The 22365-nt window shown below is 38.0% G+C and overlaps 1 protein-coding gene across 2 annotated transcripts in view; it reads right to left on the bottom strand.

The window, feature by feature from the left end:
* AFF2 (ALF transcription elongation factor 2) overlaps positions 1–22365 on the bottom strand; it is a 351165-nt gene that overhangs the window by 259285 nt on the left and 69515 nt on the right. For both annotated transcript variants that reach the window (XM_056360134.1, XM_056360135.1), the window contains exon 2: positions 3198–3318. In XM_056360134.1, coding sequence (XP_056216109.1) covers positions 3198–3318 — 121 coding nt within the window. The remainder of the gene's footprint in view (positions 1–3197; positions 3319–22365) is intronic.

Genomic DNA, 22365 nt, shown 5'->3' with positions numbered 1-22365 from the left:
AGAGCGAATGCATGATAGATGGACGCAGATACTCCACACACTAATGATACACAATGGCAGTAAGCTCCACGAGAAAATTTGGACTCCTTTCTTTGACCAAGTTTTAATATCCCCAACTTTAGGGTGATTGTAAAACAGTTGCCAGTTGTTCAAGTCTTTAAAATGTCAAAACAGCAGTGGTGGTATTCCCCACCCCAACAGTCCCTTCTCTGGGTTAACTGTTGAAGTAAATGAGAAAAGAATGTTAAATGAGTAAGGACACTACATCTGGCAATAAAAGAAAGGAAAAGAGACCATTTTCTGAGACCTGATACTACCAATCTTCCCTTTGCCACTGTAGTCTCCATCCCACCTCACATCCCCAGACCTTTCAGAAACTTATCAGCCATCCTTTGAGCTGACGCTCATTAGAAGAGCTAGCCCAGCTGAGGATGTGGACCTTGCGCCTATCACAGGCCACCACAGCTGAATTTGTTGGACAGTGTCTAATCTCACCCAGGTCCCACTGAGAGCAACCAGAAGGGACAAAAAGATGGGCGCAGCTTATTCTGCGCCCAGGCCTCGAGTTTCACCCATACAGAAACATCTGTTCATCTCAAAATGGAAAATGAATTTAAATTGAATATGTAGCACATTTGTTCTCACCTCATGGCTTCTTCATTTTACTTTAGAATAAATACGAACAAACTCCTGAATTTAAGTTTTGCAGTTGCTTTAGAATACAAGTCACTACATATCCCCTAAGAGTTAGATCCAGCTTTCATTAGTTCCTAGGAAAGTGTACTGGCTGGTTCTTAGCAAGGCAGAACTTAGAAAGAAAATACCAGCCTATCACTTTGTAATTTTTTTTTTCTCCATAAGGTAAAATATAGGCAAGACCTAGCTTTCCTATTCAGTCTTGGTTCAATTTGTTTCGCAAATCTAAGACAGATGTAAGTATTTTTGCAAGCAATTTCCTCTTAATTTTTATCTGTCACGTTTTATAATTACAATTCTTTTTTAGGATAGTAACACATTATACTTCGCTCAATCCCACAGATCTGACAAACTTCTCTGCCAAGCAGGTAAAAAGCAATTAAAAAAAATAAAAATAGTTGTTCAGGAAAATCAGTAGGGAAATTTTTTTGCTTTTTAATTCTTCATTTTTTTGACAAAACATATGCTCTGTATATGATTGTTGCCAATACATGCACACTAAACAGATGTAAAATCACATACTATCATTCTTATGGTACAATAGATACTGACAGGCTGTATTTTTAGTTCCTGACACAAAATTTTGCAGTGATTTGCGTATCGGTCTACCTACTGAAATCCAAATGACCACTTACATGGACAAAAACGTTTGCACAACCTGCAGGAAGTCTCAACAAAATCAGTTCATAGTATGTTATTAATCCCCTAAATAAAGTGCTAAAATGCGGTTCAGAAATAGTGCATTGATTAGGCTTTTATAAAAACAAAACAAAAGACCCCACAAACAAACTGTCCTAGTGCATAGACTTATTTGGCTGAATAAGTCTCTGTCACAGATGAGTGAAATGCACTTTGTACAAAAGAAAAGGAGCAGTATGTTTTACTGAGGTAAAATAATAATTTGACAGAGTTCAATAAGTTGGATGGCATTTAACACAGTTTAACAGTGGTTTGACAAGGTTCAATAAGTTTGATGGCAAGGTTCCCCTAATTAATTACTGCATAGAAGAAACATACAAAGGAAAATCGAGTTACAATGATTCACACAGAGAAGGAAGATGCAGAGGGAGGAGGACCCTGTCATTGAGTCATGCGGTTCAGAGTGGACCCCCTTGCTCTCTAAACACCTTTTGGAGCCTAGGTGCGACTGTATCCAATCTTAGTCTCAGACCTGCTCAATGGGTTATGTCTAATAGAATTATCCATACCATATTTACTATAATATTGAGTAGCTACATGGATTAGTAATGTTTCATAGTATTAATTCAGCATGCTATCAGTCACTTACCAAGGATCTGCCACAATAAGGGAAGGTATCTCTCTTCCCTGGGTAAGGACGGATCTCTTATTCTCAGGTAAGGAATCTCTACCCTTGAGAGGTGTCTCCACTCAAGGGCAGAGTTACCTGGCGTGCAGTCCAGCTGCAGTTCAGGGAGAGCCCAAACTGGGCCCACCCTAATGGTAATATTTATAGGGTGAAGTAGTTGGCTGCTAGTCAATAATACAGACAAGATAGATGTCTTCATTTTAGCTCTGATATCTTGACTGTACTTCGGTTATCTTGCACTTCTGGGTTTCGAAACCAGCTTTCAAAATATTTTTCAAGACACCTTCACTCCCTTGTAGGTGAGCCAGGAGCTTTCCAGCTTGCAAGTTCATCCCGAGGACATGAGGCCTGTTGCTCCTTAGTCAGCCTGAACCAAAGTACAGCTAGGAGTCAAGTGTATCCATCACACTCTCCCAGTCTATAATTACTAGACACCATTTGATAATAATGCTAGTCTTTCCTCCTCCTTTTTGGGCGATTTTCAAAGAGCCCTCATCCTCCCTATAGCTGCTATCAATGTAAAATGGAAAGATGAAGTGGTGGCCTTTCAATAGATGGCACTGATTGGGAGGAGAGAGAGGTACGGAAATTTACATTCTGATGAATTCTGCAGGGAATGTCTTAGTGAAAATCAAAGCAGCAGAAATCATAAAGGGGGACATCCCTTGGTGATGAAAATCTCAGGCAGCAAAGCTCCTTAGAGAGAACAAGACTTGTCATTAAGTCCCTTTCATACCCTTGTTATGTTCCCCAAAGATTCAAGACAGTCTCCCAAAAGACTTCTTTGGATGGTTATGATGGCACAAGAAAGCTTATGGACTCATTATCTGTAGAGAGGGCATCAGTTTTAACAACTCAGGTATATTTTCTTCTTAAAAATAAAAGGAGTAAGTGGTAGCTGTGTAGGTGCGAACCCACTTCTAGAGATATCAGCTGCACATAATCCCGTGGCATGACTTTGCTGTGTGTTTAGAGGAAAAAATCTTGAACTGGATTGTAACCAGAATTCCAGATTCTATCAATGCTGATTTGGATAATCAGTGTATTGAAGAGTGCAAGTACCAAAGCAGATGCAATATTTTCATTTCTTAGAGGTGATGAGCTCTATTTGTGTTTGCAAAATGCATTTAGGCAAAGGACATTTGCAAATCTAAAGCATAACAATGCAATTTACCTTGTAGGGTTCCCCAAAGAGGTTAAAACCTGAAGCAAAGAGATCTTCATCTTGCTGGACTTCCTGGTTTCTTCTCTCCCACTCTTTCCGCTTAAGCGCACTCCGGTCTTGCTCATAGTGACTGAAGAAGACAAAGACAAAAAAAGACCACGTTACTTTCTCCATAATGTAGCTACATGTTCATTACAGTAAAGAGCAGCAAAACATCAGAAACAATGCAACTCCTGAGGACAACTCTGAAAGAAAGAAGCAGCCACTGAAAAATTTTCCCAAATGTAAATTGGGTACCACAATACTATGTGAAATTGGGCAGTAGGACAGTCAGTCAGTCCACTTTAAAATGAAAACAGACAAAAAAGTTCTTTTCAAATTAACAGAGCATTATGCAGAACAATAAAATACATTTTGACATATTTGTATGAACAGTCTGTAAAATACATGCCACACACGGACTAACGCATGCACGTATGCTCACAAAGAAAGTGTCGGTGCAGAGAAAGCAAATGTGAATTCAAGGAAGCACAGCAACATCTTCAAATCCATTTAAATGATAACCATCCATCCCCCCAATGCTCCAGTTCAGCCTCATGCAATTTAGACCACCTAATTCTGTCCCGTGTACTTGTTAAAATCTATGTATGGCTTCATTTGTGGGTGTCAAGGGAGTTTTAAAAAGTCTTTTTGTAGCAGGCTCCCAGAAGGGACTTTAGGATAGTTGATTCCAGTATCAGACATTTCTACAAACAAACAAACAGAAAAGCATCTAGCACCTCAGTGTAGTGATGGCGAGTGGCACTTATCTGTATGTCAGCTTACTTTGTGCACCTGCCAGACCCAGATGACAAACTGAGAGACCACATTCACTTCTCCCCTGAATAGCACTGACGTACTTGGTCTCTTGCCTTTGCAAAATACGTCCTGCTCCTCCGAGGGAAAAGATACAACTAAAACCCTGAAGGAGGGGGAAAAATAGGAACTGAAAGAGGAAAGGAAAAGATGCATGCTTCAACTTGCACTGACAACCTCTTATGTGACAAGCGTTAAGGGACACTTCTGTGCTTTCAACCTATATTTGATTTGTTATGAGGCTTTTGGCCCTGTTTTGTGTCAGTTAATTAGCTACCAAATTCCAGACGACAATTTGAACAGCAGATTCAGTATATGTACTGATGTTATCTGTTGTAAGCAGTATTGCCCTGATAAGATTCTGGACATGCATGCACACAGCCATACACCCCCCTCTATGTACAAATGCATACATAGAAGCATACATACATATTACATATGTAACAAAGAACAGTTAATTCTCCTGTCTCTGGTGAGAATGAATTAAGTCTCCATAGAGCTCCACTGCACTTGGAAGATAACCAAATATCTACAACTTTTGCCTTTTTAGCTCAGCATGATGTTGTATTGAAAGCTTCACACCGAGAGATATAATGAGGAATGAACTGCACAGTGATGAGGCTTTAACAGTGTATAAAGTCACTGATTTCTGAGTGAAACCACAATTACTAATTTGAAGCACCAGCTAATTAAAACCACTGCTATGTATTTAGCCTCTTGTTATACCTACTGCAGTTTATAATTATGAGGACCTCTTTATCTACTCAATTAAAGTTCTTACGATTCAGGCAGGTTGTGTTTCAACCTGCAAGCCCTGCAGAGAGCACAGGAAAGCATATGTCTGTTGCCTGATGACTCCGTGTATCCTTACGCTCATATACTTGTTTTTGTACAGGGAAGGAAAGAAAAAGAAGGAAAGAAAGAAAGAAAGAAAAAAAAAGGTAAAAAGAGGGAGGAGACTAATGACACAATGAGATTTCTAAATAAAAACTATGAATTCATAATTGGTTAAAGCAATTCAGGATCATTCAGGCTTGGATTGAACAAGGCTTGAGTATGGCTTGTAAACCGAATGCAAAGCCACATGCATAGGCTGAGCTGAATGATTTCCATTCACATGTTAGAAGGCTGAAAAAATGCTGAATTCTTTTACATGTTAGAAGGCTGGAGGGGGGGGGGGGGGGATTTATTTATTTATTTATAACACCTCCTGATGTAGTGACATCACTGGCACCAAGAACAATCTCCAGGACATTGTTATAACCTTCTTAGTATTTTTGCAGAAGCTGAAGTACTATTTGGTGGTTTCCTGACGGAGACAGAAGGGAAATTATTGTAAGCAACAGTCACTTTACTATACTACGCATGAGCATGTTGCTGACACAATAATGCAAACCACAAATGATCTGTTCACTAAAATGTGAAGGGGAGCACAACTCCCCCTTCCTTTCATGTCCTAAATAAAGATTAAAATCCACAGGTATGGGAGTAAGTACAAACTGTTTCCCAAATTGGTACACAAAGATGAGGACAAGGTTGATTTTATCTCTCCCCACAGCTCTTCTGGAGTAAGGGGCTGGTTTAGCCCAAGAATAACCCATCCCAGGAGCAGTAGGAACACCCCATTCATGGGAGATATTTCCAGCGATTTCTTTAGCAGTTTGACCCATAGACTGTGTGACTCTTGCAGCACAATCAGATCATTCTGAAGTTATAAACCCAGTCCCAAGGCCAGCAAAGTGGATCTAGTGTAAACAGGGTTTTATATCCTGCATAAGTAATCTCTGCTTATGGTAGCAGTACTATCCCAGACACTGCCAGCATTCACTTCAGAAAGAATTATTCATGAAAGTTAGAACTGTGTTTTACAGCTTCCCAATGGCAACCTTGGCCTGGAGTTTCAGCATGAAATCCTGGACCCATTCAAATCAAACTGAATTTGGCCACTGAACAACCAGATCACAGAATCACAGATTACAGCACAGACCTCACCCTTCACATGTGGTTCTAGCATTTTGTTATTTAAAAGCTGGCTTTGGTCTTAGGCATGCAAAGTGCTTAGGTAACCAAGTGAAGCATTATGCCATATCCTATTTGAAAAAAAGCAGCAAAGGCTCTAAGACTACTTAGATATGTTTTGTGACACATTACAAAACCACAAATTCAAAAATTATGAAAACAGCAGTAATTCAAAGTGGCATAATCACTTTAAAAGTCATTAACTTAAGCTAAGACAGCATTTACAATGTTAATAGCAAAAGCTTGGAAAACCAGTATTTTCCGATGCAATATAATGAAGTATTTCTCTTTAGTGCATGTGTTTATGAAAGATATCTATTCCATGGCACCCAAGAGGTGAGCACGAAGGCACATCTCATGCCCTGGACCCCAATGGTGTTTACAGACTACCAAATTGTGAGCATACATTTTACAACACAAGCAAAGCCCTAAGTGAATTGCTACCTCTGCTTCAATCCAAATCTCTCTCTCATATATTGTCTGTGAAGAAAAAAAAAAAAAAGAAAGAAAAAAAAAGGTTCATTTTGAACTTTCCACTTACACAGTCACATGGTGATTTAAGAGTACCAAGTATCTATTCAAAAGGAAGTGGTTGCTCATCCTGTCAGGTCAATTACTTGGTTTATTTCTCTGCAAACGTACTTTTGCTATGGGAGTGCTTGACAGGGTGCTGATTGTTGCTATGGAAAGTCAAATATTGTAAGATCATACACAGATCAGGATAACAACTTCTTTGGGTTCCTTGTAATGCAAAGAGGGATGCTGATTAGATCTTAAGGCTGCAGTGCACTGAGAACCTAATGGGAAGCTCTCCAGAAACACTTAATGCAGCCACAATGCATTCTCTGGGACTTATGTTTAATATTCAGCTTAACTAATGTTCTGTGAAATACAGATATGTGATTAGCAGTGAAGGTGTCAGTGAAAACCATAGTCAGATACCATGAGGAAGACCAGAGTTCAATCTGTCTCATTAAGTATGAAAAAAAAAGCTTCATGACTCCTCTAAAGCTAGGAGAGTAAGAAATCACAATTACAGACTTCTACAAACATCTTAAAAAAATGTCTTAGAAGAAAATAGCTGCAGGCCATGATATGCACTGTATCCAAGAGGACCAGTTCCCTAGACACAGCTATTTAGTGACAATGTAGTTGAAATACATGAGCTTTATTGTTTTGTAACACTTACTAATGGAATTTGAATGGCGAAGTCTGTACATAGATCTGAAAAGATCAGGAATGGTGAGCCGTAAGAATGCTATAAGAGGACACGAGACCACTGATGTACAAATTACCAGCATGCTGGATCTTGCAGAAAATAATAACCATAACTGTATTATTGTTTTGGTATGTTTAACATTAAGGCAGGCTGCAAGTGCATTTTGATACTTAATCCTTTACAATCAGACCAGCACACGTCCATTTATCACTCCTTTCAGCTACAGACACCCTAAGGGACAGCAGTCAACAGATGCACTGTGTCGGGCCAGGTGCTTGGCCCATCTGAATCTGCAGAGTGTCAGCGAGGTCCATGGAGCTGCACCCCTCACACCCGCTGCAGCCCAGGATGGCTGTGGGGACAACCTGGAACAAGCGGAAAAGGGAGAAGGGGAGAAGATGGCTAAGGCAGAAGGAAGTTATATCAAGGCAAAAGATAACAGGCATGCATGCAGGTTTTGGGTTGGAAGCTAAAAATGCAGATCTGGTGATAAGAGATGGAAGTCAGACACGAACTGTCTACAAAAAGGAGAACTAGGAGAAGAATGAAGTTTGGGGCATTGGGAAGGACAGTGCAATCGTTTGTGGTGAAAGTGAGAGGATGTGGTGCAAAAGATCTAGAGGGAAAAGAAAAAATCTTTTAGGACAGACTGCAACAGAGCAAGAGGTTAGAGGGAAAAGTTAAAGGAAAGTTGATGAAATAAGACCAACAGCTAAAAGCTAAGACCTAGCATTTGGGGTTTATTTTCAAAGACGCGCTAACCAAAGCCACACAAGTAGTCTCCCAAAGCATGGAAGACTAGGCAAGGCAGACAAAAGCCTGAAAGACAGGAGAAAGAGTAGAAGAAAGAAGTCAGACCAGGCAAGTTTGAAGGAGTAGTTGCTGTGATATGAAGAAAATGATCAAACACCTAATGCTGCGGAAGAGTCATGAATGAGAACAGAACACTGCTCTGTTGATTCAGTCAAAACAACAAAAGCCCGATAGGGAAAGAATCAATAAAAAAGCTTGAGTAAAGAGGCTTTAGAATAGCAACAGACTACATCCACAAGGATAAATGAACAAAATTCAAGAAAACCAGCATTTATCCACAACTTAGGGAAGAAGTAGTTGCTGTTCTCAATAACATGTCTGAATTCACAAAAATGCACACTATGAACAAATTAAATATGCCCCTGTACTAGTTCCACCCTCCTTAAAATATCAAATATGCCTAAATGATGAAAGAAGTTCTCAAACGGAAATGTTTGTCATTTGTGGAAACAATAAACAAACACAAGCTTCTAAACTAAGACACAGTGGATATAAAATGATATAAATTTGAGAACTGAAAGTCCTTTCCCAAGGTTATTTCTTCATAGTTCTGACTTTGGGATACAATTATTGCTCCACCAGAAGCACTCAGGAAGTTGGTGAAGTAAACTCGGAAACTAGGCTTCCTGAAAAACTAACTCCTATGCTTGCACAAGGTATTAAACATCCCAAATCAACACTCACTCATGAACAAATTTTGACTTACATGAGAAATCCAACTCAGGTCAATGACAATACTCCCATGCTTACCATACATGCTTGCTTTTCCACACCAGGGCAATTCTTTTTCCATGTGAGTGAAAACATAAAGCAAAAAGCATTTCACCTGATAATCAAACTAGGTAAAAGACTACTTCCATCAAATACATTACAATGGGTATTCACCTCTTCATAGCTCCAGATTTACCTCACCGTAAGTCCATTCAATTCATGTGAAAGTACCACAATACTGTACAAGGGAAGGAGAACAGGCTTCCTTGGTATATTCAGCTTCTCTCAGTATACACTCTGGTATTTCAGTACATTTATTTCAAATGAAGGAAAAAAAAAAAAAAAAAAAAAAAGCAGTCTCAGGGTTTTAAATGTCGTTGCAAGTTTTAAAATTTGTTAAATGAAGGAAATTTCAGAACCTCTATTTAAGCAAAAATATGGTCAACTTAACATAACTTCCCCCTCATCTGAAGTCTTTGTTTCACTTAATGATAAACATCGTAAGAAGTAGCACAGTTAAAACAGCAGAATTCCTCTTCCTCTGTTTATCATTATTGAACTTGCATCTTTATCCTGGTAATTTTACTACTTGACAGAGACCAATCAAGCCACGATAGAACAGCTTTGCAACTTCTCACTGTCTTTCATATTTAACATTTACTTTAATGTTGTGTTCTTCATAGCATGAATAGTAACTGAAAGTATCTAGCATGGAATGTATCTATCACTGCACTTCAAGATAAATGATTTATTTTAAAATATAGAATATTCTGTCTTTGATGTTCAACAGTTCTGTAGAGAAACACTTGAGATGGTCACTGGTTATCTATCCACATGAGCTAAATCTCTTAATTTGCATTAAAAACAATGCCATTCCTGTAGCACGTTTGATAGAGAATACAGAAGATTAAAGCCTCTGAACAAAATAACACCCAAGAGACCCCTGGGCAATTTATGGAAATTTAAGCTAGGAGGCTAAGGGTTTGGCTTATATTTGTCATACTCTTCATTCTTCCTAGTTATTCCCGCTGCCCATCCCCCACCCCGACTACCTAGAAAATGTTATTTTCACTCAATTTTCTCCTCTTTTTGGTATTATGTAGCCCCAAACCTTTCCTTAATGTGAATTTTGAAGGAATGATTCTGGGGGAATGGATGACAAAGATAAGCTCCTGAATAGTAAGGGTATAAAGAATAGATGAGGTTTCAAAGGGGAGCATTTATTGTTTCCTATATCATAGCACATTGTCTTTCAATATGATTAGTTATCAGTCTGAGTTATCAAAAACTGGGATGAAATAAAGCGCTTACGCAGTTATGCTTCATTGATGTCAACTACAGGAGCATGAAAATCTCCATGAAGTTGGGTAATTGATGTGTAAATCAGAGCTCAATCACTCTGTAATAGAAACGGTCCCACTGAAAGTATGGTTGTTGAACAGCATTGCAGAGGGATAGGAAAGAAAGACAGAAACAGAGCCACGATAAGACTTATTTATTAAAAATTATAATAACTGGCAATTTACACAATTTTCTCTTCAAGAGAGAAGTGCTGTCAGAAATATTTAAATGCAAGCTGCAGACCACTATATTTGGATATCCTTATTCGGCAATAATTAACTGTTTCTGTTTTATTAAAATGCTTGGGGACACTGTTATGGATATTTAAAAAGCAAATTAAATGAACACGTTCAACCTTTGAAAGGCAACACGTGTAAATGACATCAACAATTGTAATTTGTTTAACAATATGTGTTCAAGGTATGTTTTGGATTCCTATTACAGTCTTCTTGTCAGTTCAAATTTGCAGTGTGAGAAACAAAAGCAAAACTGAAGGAAAAGAGGAAGGGAATAAAAAAAAAAACCCAAACAACTAGAGAGAAAAATGGTTATAACCACAGCTCCAAAACGACATTAAAAGACAAATAGTTGTTAGAACATCAGTCACAACTTTCCAACACGTGCTATTTCTATAGAGTAAACATCTGATACATAAGGGAGCTAGTTAAGATAACACTATGGGGTTATTTTTGTTGTAATTTTTTCTTATAATAAATTAATGCACATCAAGGCATTGATATCGACTTCCCAGAAACACCTGGAATCCAGTATTCTAGTTATGAGTTACACTAAGCCACTGACAAACTGTAACAAACTTACATAAATGAGATATTTATGAGCATTTTTGTCACCAAATGAATTACACTCAGGGCACAGGAGTTGGATTAGGAAGCTTTATTAGAGGGTAATGTGCTGTGACTGTAAGGGGACTCTAATTACTTAAAGAGGGTTGAATAAGGAAGGAGGTTCAACCTAAATTCCCAATGTCATTGCCCTTATGAGTTATACGGGATATGACAGTTTTGTTTGGTTGGTTGTTTTAATTCTGTTGATCTCTCCTGGGATATGAAGTTTCTTCAAAATTCACTGATGGCAATGAAGCCATTAAGTTTTTGCCAAAGTACGTACTATAATTCAAACATGTTTCATAACATATCTCCTAACAGCTCCGTAGTTACCATCACACTTCACATGCCTATCAGCACCAGCATTCTATGTATTAATGTGTTACAGATTAATATAGCTGTGTTTAGTTGCATACTCTGCATTATTCCTTGTACACATCAACAACAAACATGGCACAGTACCTCTACAGAGTGTACATTTGTACATATATTATCCCCAAGGCATAACAGTAATTTGATGTAATTAAAGATCTTCTGACAATGCCTGTTACAGTCTATTTTTCCTTCACCTGGATACCTCAAATTATGAAAAATTTCTTGAGTGTCCAAATTTCCATTCGTACACATACCATTTTCAAAGGTTAAAATGTATGTTAATATATGGAAACAAAAATTCTTTAATTTATTATCACTTAATGTGTAGAGATTGTATTATTACATCTGAGCTGAAAACCACTTTGGAGCTCTACTTTTATCTTTACTTTTTTTTCATATTTATGATTAATTTTTTTCTTTACTATTGCTACTCCAAACTCTCCTGGGCACCTGTAGGATGCTTTCTTAGAAATAGTCTGCACATTGTATTTTCTTAAAATATTGGTAATGATATGCAATAGTTAACAGAAATAAATCTAGCCTTTTAAAAAACTTTACAAAACACTCATTGATTAACACAACGTTTTGGATACAGATGAATCAGCAGACTCAACTGCTTGAGTATTTTATCACAGAAGTGCTTCCATGCTACTCCTACAGCTCTAATAAGTGCATTCATTTACTAACAGGCACCTCTACTCCCTTGAGCATTTTCACATGCTGTGCAGCTCTTTAACCAATGTTCTTAAATTTTACGTGTGCTGAAGAATACCATCACGGGAAACCCAAGAATTCAGTAGGATGACTATTTCATTCATCAATTTTAGATTGAAGGAGAAATGCACACATACAGACTGATTCAGAGACCCCAATGCACAGAAAAATAGTACCATAAGTCTAATATAATTTAATTGATTGTTATTTAGGACATTATTTGGCTAGAGAAATTACCTTCTAAATAAACTTTTCTTCTCTCCATTGCAACCCTATATAATTGCCTCCATTTGTTGTAGCAATATCTACTAGAAAGGAAAGAGATGATCAAATAAATGCAAGGTGATCTCATATCAAATTCAAGTATACATGCATCTGCTTTTCAGTGCTGTTGTGAAATATTTGCACTAGCAAATTGCAGGAGATGCAGTGATTTTGTAGCCTCATGAGACTTAATGCTCATCAGTTTGGAAAGAACCTAGAACGCTTCAAACTCCAAATTTTACGTCTTCTTCCACTACACCTTAAAAAGCCACATAGCAACAAGGTGCCTGTTACACACAACTTAGGGAAGAAAAATAATGTTTTGTACTTTTTCCGTAAAAAGATTCAGAGTCAGGAGATCAATGGATCATCACCATCACTGGCTTCTAGTGAGGAAGACAATCTATAACAAATACTGCTCACGTCTTCAGCAAACATGTAATGTTTATTCCTCACTTATAAACAGAGTATAAAGTATGACAAAATAATCTAACCAAAGCAGCCCAAAGTTCATCAGCATTGCTGAGGTTTACATCCTCTCTAAGGGTGTAGTTCAACTTCAACTGATGCTACTGGCAGTTTTCCCAGTGAATTCAATGAAGGTTGGATGGGACTTAGCCATATAATAATGACAAAAACACCAGGTCTCAACACAGCCAGCTCTAAGCAGCAGCAACTTAACTGGTATAAACTAGCTTTTTTGTTATATGCCTCATGCTAACAGAAACTTTTTATCCGCTGCCAAGAGTTTAAAAGGTCTTGAGTACAAACCAGCACATGCCAGAGCTTCTATGGTCATTATTTACAACAGATATTGACTGCATAGATTTCCTGGTTGACAAATGCAAATTAAATTAAATTTAGGAGTTGATATTTTTTTCAAAAGTGAAATACCAAATAAGCTTCCCAGTCTGTCCCACAGCCCATTACCACTTTGAGCTTACAGGCAATTTTCTTCTTTTTTTAGTGATGTTATGGATTGTACGCATGACATATCAACCAACTGACTGGGGAATAATCAACTATCCCACAGTAAGTAGACACACACACCAGGCAGCGGATCACAGACCTTGTCACTGAGAAAATGTAAAGCAAATGTACCATGCTCCCTGGAGAAACACCACCCTTAAATTTAACTCAACATGGGAATGCTGTGCTTTTAGGGATATGGCATGTTACTGACACAAGTCTGAAATGTGCCCTGGGATTTAAAAGCTAAAAATGAGGACTTAAAAACAAAATTGTAAAATAATTCCACTTCTTTAGACAGAGTGAAATCATAAACAATCTTATTTAGACTGGTCAGAACTACAACCTCGTATCTGAAATTATTTGAATTTTTAAAGTGGGTGTGATGCAAATGATTCCAGTACTGCAGTTTCCAGAGCCAAACAGAACGTGTATCCATTTCCCCAATTACGTTTTGACTGTGGTTGAAATCTCACGTGTATAACTGACTTCATGAATGACAGAAATCTCACAATGAAGAAAACACAGCCATTTAAGGCCAAATTCCCAGAATAAAGTAAGACCAAAGCTCTGTTTAACCCACCCTGCTTCTGACAACAGCCAACAGCAAATGCCCAGTAGAGCCCCTAGGAACACAGCAAAGTGCTCCCCAAAATACTGACATTGCCCTGAGAAATTTTTGGCACATGAAGCTACGTGTTAAGTACAAAGGACTTGGTATCTTTGCATTTAACATCTCTAGAAGACTTTTCTCCAAAGAATGTACTCAAACAGAATACTCTGTGTCAAGGAGTTTCACAATCTTTCTCAGAATTACTGTCTTATCTCAAACTAGGTTTAGCACTCATGTCAGTCTGAAAACCTGATTGATTTAACAAGATTGTTTGTATTTTATTGAATATGTGAGAAGAGAATTTACATGCATTTTTGGGGAGCACCTAGACCTACTACAAGCAAAAAGGAAGCTCCTGTGCCCTTCAGTCTTTGGAGAATCTCAGGCGCACATCCCATGACACTAACTGTACCATGCATTTTCAATACCAGACACATGGATTACTGCATCCTGAATATTAGTTATTTACACTTCACACCCTTTATATTTTTGTCCCTTCTGCTGTCAATTAGCAAATTAATATCATTCTCATAACACGAACACAATGTGTTATTTAATAAAAGCGCATCCTTTTTAAATTCCCTACCATCAACCACTTGTCTACTAAAATATTATACCATGTAACATGCAAATATTAAAATGAAATGTAAAGTTGAGTCATATTCATTGGAGGCTGGCCAACTCCAGCACATTTCAGTATTTAATAATAAAATAGTCTAGTGTAAAAATATGTAAACTACCGTCCATCCTGCTTTAATACTCATTTAACATGAGAAGAAAGTGAATGCAATTTTGTTTAAATATTAAACATTACATTTCTTCTTTTGATTATTAAAGTATCATAAAAGCTATATGAAAAATGTGTTTGCAACCTTCTTCCTCTGAAGTCTTATAGGTCACTTACAACTAAAATTTTTTCCTTCTAGCTGGCTTCTTTGGGGGAATCTCAAAGCTCTACAAATCAGAGCTAGTCATGCCTGATTACACCTCTGGGAAGGAGCAACTACTGTCAAGCAAAACAACTGAGAGAATGAAAGTTTAAGTGCATTCTTGATGGTCATTTCAAAAGTACAAGATGACTGGTGGAAGCAAACTGAGGACTCCCAACTTGCAGAAGTTAAACTTCACCATAAGACCAGCTGTAACTTGCAACCATTCATCCACCACTGAACTCCGACATGATAACCATCAAGATGAAATTTAAGACTGTCTAACAGTTCCATACAGCAAGAAGGATTTATCTTTATGTGCATTTCCAGAACATTGGGTCATACACCACAAGACAAGTTTTCTCCTGCTGAATGTCACTGAGAGAGGTCACCAAGGATATTCTTATTACGTTTGCTGGAAGGATGGAGTGTATCAAATGATCTAATTTTGTGTAGTGCCCCACTTACTTTGACAAACTGATACTGCACAGGACATAATGTCATTAGGTGATTAAAGTACAAGAGCACTCAGCTTCCCACCTCCTTTCATACCAAAGGTCCGCAGGTACTACTGCAGCAGGCTTGAAATTAGGAAAAGTTCTGGCTACAGAGGTAATACAGGCCCAGTAACATAAAACACCGACCCTGTCCTCTTACCAGGAACTCCCATCCCGGCAGTGACCAGAAATAAGCTTCATAGTCCCCCTGGGAGAGCCCATCTTCCCCTTAGCCTCTTGAAGCACTTTTAGTACTGGCAACTGCCCAAAACCACATGTGACCTTCAAGCATCATGCCCATGGTCCTCTGACCCCAACAGCAAAAGGACTCCCAGTCTCCCAATTCAGCTGTACTGACAGTAAAGCAACATGAACAGTCAGGAAAGTGTGATGTACTTCCACTTTTCAGTTGGTATTGCCTTTGAAAATCACTAACATTGAGCTCTCCTCATTATGCCACATGTATTAAAACCTCAGTACCCACGGTAGGAAATGTGTGTTTTGTCACACACACTCTTTAATGTGACAGAAATACGAATTTATGTTTTCTTTCATACAAATACCTAATGGGGTTTGAATAAAATAAAATAAAATCTGCACATTGCCATGTGGAAATTAATTTTAAAGAACTGTTTATCAATTTAATTCCACTGATAGTAACAGACAGATTTATGAGGCAATTAACTAAATATTTGTTTTTTCACATTTCAATTCATTATCGTAAATTAACAATTTTCCACTTGAAAGTCTTGCATTGCTACACTGAAAGCCTAAAAAAAAAGTATATATTACTGTCAGTCTAGGAAGGATTCTCTGATTTTTACAATGTGGATTGTTCTCCTCACATTAATATAACATGCTGTAGGTAATTCAATGCACCCCCCCCACACACACATTTCTGTATTACCCCAGAACCTGTCATTCTTTAAACACCAGTTTCAAGCAACTAGACATAAATACAGAATAATTACAGCTCTAAAGCCAATGTAACATCTGTTCAAGCAAACAATCCCATAGAGTGGGTTTTATAACCACAGAACACCCACCTATGGTTAAGACAAGCTTGAGAGAGAAAACCAAGTGCTTGGACAGATCTAGCCTGGCCTTCCGAGCCACAAATGCCCACATCAGCCAACACATCCTAAAAGAGCTGATGGAAGGAGCAAAATGAACTAAGCCTAAGCCCAACATTAAGTTAAACATCAAGTAAAAAGTTCCAACAGGAAGGGTCAGCCTTTGCTCTAAGGCAGCTCATCTCCCTGGCCAGCACAGCCCCCACCCTCAGAAGAGGAGGTCCCAGGCTGCCTCCCTGCACACCAGGAGCCACCAGCCAACGCCCCCGGCACCACTCAGCCATGGCCAAATGCGGCTTTTCAGCACGTCAGCCAGGAGAGCACAGTGCCCTGCACTCTCCCCGCTCCACAGAAATGTGCATATCATTCGCCAGGAGACCTGAGACTGCACGCGCATAGCCACATTTCACATCTACCTTTACATATTATCTTAATTAATAAATTCAGCTTCAAGAAGGTCATCTAGCCATGGCCGTGTGGATCTCTTCACCATTGCAGGCCAGGTATTAACCACATTAAGCAGTAGTCAGAAGACAGAACTACAGCTTTATGTTCTTTTAAATAGTATTGTACCAAATCAATATCAGGAGGAATATACTTTATGAACATAAAAGCATTTTCTTATATGACTCCTTGGATTCTTTTCTCCTGTGTCCATGTTTCACTACCTGAACAGAAACAGCCATGGTCCCTCCATACCTCAGCTTGCCATTATGGAGAACAGGTCTATCAATATTTACTGGTCTCACGAGTTTCTGCCAGGGCAACTTGTCAAGGATGAACCCTCCTGGGGAAATCATACCAACTACATTCTTCAATTCTGCACAGATTCCGGCCAAGTGTTTCCTTGAATAAAATATAGTTTGCCCACTTTTTAAAAACAGTCCTGTTAATTCACTGGATTACAGCACAATCACATCAAAGCATTAGTCTAAATAGGATTTTGTAGCCAGATCTGATCTACAAGATTTAACATTTTACATGCCTCCACCTCATAACGTCCACAGAAATCATCAAAGGGAGACAATGGGACTGCCTGCCACACCGAATGACAAGAACCTGTGATTCATCAGATAAATTGCTTATTGTTTTCCATTGTTAATATTTACAAATATGGTAACAACAACAAGGAACAAAGGCTTTCCTGACAGGTCTTAATTCAGAACAATGTGCAAACACTAGGTAAGCAGCTAATTGCCATTAGCAACATGCATTCCAAATTGAGAAACTGAGGCATGGAGAGATTAAAGGACTTGCTCATGGCCACAGGATGAACCAGCATCAGAAGTTGAACCACTTCCCATTGCCCATGTCTTAGTCCCGTTACCGACAACCCAATTAACCTCCCTTTTTAATGGTAAGGAGCTACTATTACAGCATCTCTATTTGCACTACCTACCAGAAAATATACCCCACCCCACACCATGTTGTAAGGGCTAAAACCTAAACTGAGTGTTACCATTAAACTCTATTTATAGTGTTTGTCTCTTTCTAGTTGTAATACCACCACAGCCACCATCAGCACAGTAAAACTTCATTTTATCACTCAGGAGGATAATTATTAAATTAGTATAATACTAATAAATGTTAAAGTACTCCAACTGGCTAGTAGAGAGGCATTAATTCTTGGTAAATGCTCCATACATTATTATTTATCAAGTTAAGCACTGCGTAGTATGTTATCCTATCAGTCTATCAGGTTAAAACAGATTAAATACAAGCATAATATTTGAGCATCATCAAAAATGCAGATAGCAAATTAGTACTGCTCTTTATCCTTTTTACTTTAAAAAAACAATACAACCAACCAACAAATAGTAAAACAAAAACCCCAGTAAATCAGTGACTCTGTATAGGGCATTTTCTGGAGACTAATGACAGGCTGGAATAGATGGCCCTCACTTGTACTTTAGGTTATCAGCTCCTCCCATCTGATCATTAATTCCCCAGGAAATGCCTTTTGCTTCAATAGTTTTTGCTTAAATAGATCACCAGTGAAAGGAAAAAAAAAAATAATGCCACTAGAAATTAACTACTGCAGGGCCTCTGAGTTGCATCTGCCATAATTTGCACATAAAGACTTTACAGGTGACTTGCAAAGGCACTTTTAATTGTATTTCTGACTCCTCCTTTTTTCCCCTTAGCATGATAATAAAGACAGCCGGCAGGCAAATTTTGTGAAGCTCCCTGTAAGCTTGCAGAGAATATTCAGAAAGGTTCTTTCACATGCTTTCCACAAGCTCTCATACATTAAAAAAGTGCAGGATACTGAGCCTTAATTAAAAGCTTCTTTCTAACAGTGTGAATTTCTGATACATGAAACAGCATTAGGCCCCTGTTTCATCTGGAGAGGAAAGGAAAGACAGGAGAGAAGGAGAAAACAAGCTTTCAACCTCTACTTGAATAGCAAAAAAACCCTAAAAGAACATATGACCAACTCCTTATTTTGTTTGCAAGACACGTTTAATATCAGGATGCTGTGAAGAGGCCCTGCATCACTCAAGTTTCATTATCATTACAAAATATAGCAGAATGCCTTTACTCAGAAGTTTATTATCATAAATAATTAAAACAAAACTATCCTTATGGTATGAAATAAATGAACAAAGTACATTATAGGATGCATTTGCTCTAGGTTTTATAGCTGTTTGCTGGCTCCCTACATCAGAAAATTCTGGAATTTGCAATCACTCTCCTGATCATTAGTCTGAATCAGGAAAATTTCACTGCAGCTGGCTTAAATGACTTGTTCTGTCAAAAACAGGACCAGAAGTGCTCTTTACTAGTTGCATATGCAACACAAAATACATTTTTGTGATAAATTGATGTGATATGCAAAATGTTAAAAGAAAATCAAAGCATAGGATTGATTTATGAAAAAAAAATAAAGAAAAAGAAGAGAAAGAAATACTAGCTCTAAAATTAAAAAGATTGTCTGATTTCTAATTACAAAAATATGCTTAGGTACAGATGAAACTATTAAATCTCCGCAATACTCACGCTAGCAGTATATTGTTCTCATAAGCTTGAAAGTGTTGGGCACACTCATGTTCTTTGAAGTTTTGCTTTGTTCCTTTGACTTATTTTATGCAGGTCAAAGATCACCATCACTGCACATATCTGTCACTGAAGGATAATAACGCTACAACTCAGTGTGGAAGGAGGCTAGGCTGGCATGTTAAACTAGCAACAGACACATCAATCTTACTATTCTTGAACACCGTGCAGTTCAGCGCCGGGAGGTTCGAACTCAGAACTAATGATAGTTACTAGTTTCTGCATCTTGATGCACCAGGTTAGGTCTCTCTTCTTTCGAGCAGCCTGTCCCTATGGACAAGTAAAACATGCCAGGAAAGCAAATTATCCTGCTAATCCAGCAAACACTGACAGAACCCTACTGGAGAGCAGCAGGATTGTAGGGAAGCATGCAGAGACCCGTGGCAGCAAAAAAAAGCTTTCCAGGGAAAAGACTAGGAAAACAGAACAGTCATCAGCGGTTGGTTGATAATCATAATTTGTGAGAACTGGAAATACTATTATTATTTGTGCAGGAGCAGATAATGTGAAATATTGGAGTATACCTATTGTCAGTTAAGGAACTGATAAGTGCCAGCCAACAGGCAGGTCAGAATGTAATCCCTCATCATCAACTAAAAGTTTTCTTATATATTACTTGACCATGATAAACTGGGAATCAAACACTTTTTGTTTTGAGCTAAGAAACCAGCGTCCAATATGAATCTTTAATGCATTTACCTGTCAGTCCTTTGCGTACAGCAAGTCCAATTAAACAAACCCAAGGGAGTATGGTACCTGATGAAATTCCAATCTCTGTTTTACATTTACAAATAAATGAAATCAATGTATGCCTATAACAAAAAGTACCCATATTCCTGCCTCAAAATGAAACTCTGCCATGCCAAACGTAAGAATTTTATACATTAAGACAATGGCATTTTATAGTGCCAAAAAGAAGGGAAGGAGAGCTGATATTTATGTCTAGTGTTCACACCTTCACTTGTCAACACAAGGCTCTAGTGTTAAACACCAAAGAGGACATCTTAGCTGAGGGTTTTTTGGTTAAATTGAGCCAGATTTTAGAGCAGATATACATGGGTAGATGTGTTTACACTGCCCCAGTTTCCAAATGCCCCCAGCTTACACTTCCCACCACATGGGCTACCAGAGAGGGAAATTTAAAAGAAACATATCATGTAAAAATCATACATGTAAGTGCTTGAGAAACCCAGGAGGTGAAGAGGTATCTTTTGTGCTGAAATTGTTGCAGCATTTTAACACAAGGATAGGAAAAAATGGTTACTGATTATGCAATGAGTTTAGAGGGCCACAATTTTCTCATACAACATGGAAACTGAAATTGCAAAAATGACAAGAACATATTTGTTTCTAGTTCCATTGGGTCATCACCTCCTCCAGGTGCCTAAAAGCAAGTACCACATTCCAGCCCACAGTTTCTATTTCTATCCCAAGCACAGCCCAACAGTCTTGTGGATCAACTTTCCCTCTTTGTGCACCAGAACCAAATCCCTTCAAAATGAAGTGGAAGCTCTCTGCTGACCTCAACAAACATTAAATCAGACCCTACTGCCAAATTATGGCTTTATGTTGCAAACAGACAGAATTTATCAAACCCACATCAAAATATATAATGTAACACACAAGCATAAATTATTTTTAAACATACTTACACATATAAATACTACCTTCTTTACACAGGTATTTCCACTGAATCATTATTAAGAAGGAGCAGGGGGTGGGGGAAAGGAAACCTCTGCACCATCAAAGCTGTACTTTGTACCCATGTACTACTACTATTCCCTTGGGAAACTACTCAGAGAAGTACTCTAGGGAGCCAACTACAGCTGTTTTACAATAAAGGAACTATGTATGGTTTCATATTTACACTTAAAAAAAATTTTGCACTTAAAATGCAGAACTGGTGAGAGAGAAAAATATTAATATATGTAGGGCATTAGAGACATCATCAGCTATTCTGCAATCACAGCACATAACAGCTCAAAATAGTTACTGAAGTCGCACAAACTAAAAAGAAAAAAATTAAAAAATAAATTGAGAAATAACACTGAAATTATTAAAGCCAGTTTGATGCCCAGTAATACAGTTGACCCGCACGATCAAACAAGCCTGTGGTCCGTTAGGGTGCAAGATGAAATATCCTACAGGAGTTTGAATTCCAATCCTAGCTCAGGAGTTTCTCTTAATATCAAAGTAGCTTCTTAGGAAAGCAAATGAAGTACATTACCTCTGGTAATGGTAACCATTTACTCCTTGAAAAGCCTTGAGAGAGCTCTCACACAGGATAGCCTATGTTTTATTAAATCCTTTTGCATATTTTTATTTTCAGGTCATATAACCTGAAGGACAAAGGATTTGCTTAAACTTTTTAAAGCATTCTGCTTTTATCAAGGATTATTCATTCTCATTCCTCAATAATTCAAGCTTCATCCTAACAATGTACCATGTTTAAATGTGAGCAGCATTAAAGCAGCACATATTTACAACATATTTCTGTTGAATCCCAAACGCTCAGCACAAACCAACCACTGGCAATACAGTCAGTAGGAAGACCTCACTAAGATCTTCAGTTATTCACATTTGCTGTTTATACTAAATAGAATCTCAATATGAGAAAAACTTATTTAATTGTATGGCATGAGGATATAGTCATGTCTGCCTACAGGTAGTTATTTTGCTATTTAGAGAATGAGAAACAGAAGGAGGGACGTTCCCTCTTGACTCATTGTTTTACAGTTATATTGAATAATAAACTATGACTGCCTTGCGTCCTAAGGTTGGCCGGAAAAGCTGTATTGATAGGTCAGCTAAGCTTTGCATACAGATGCCTTGTTTTGCAGAAGTAGATCAGTGGTCCATTACATATATTTGAAGTAACAAATA

Source organism: Falco biarmicus, chromosome 14 (genome assembly GCF_023638135.1).
Source record: "Falco biarmicus isolate bFalBia1 chromosome 14, bFalBia1.pri, whole genome shotgun sequence".
Lineage (NCBI taxonomy): Eukaryota > Metazoa > Chordata > Aves > Falconiformes > Falconidae > Falco > Falco biarmicus.
This window is presented reverse-complemented; position numbering and strand designations above follow the sequence as displayed.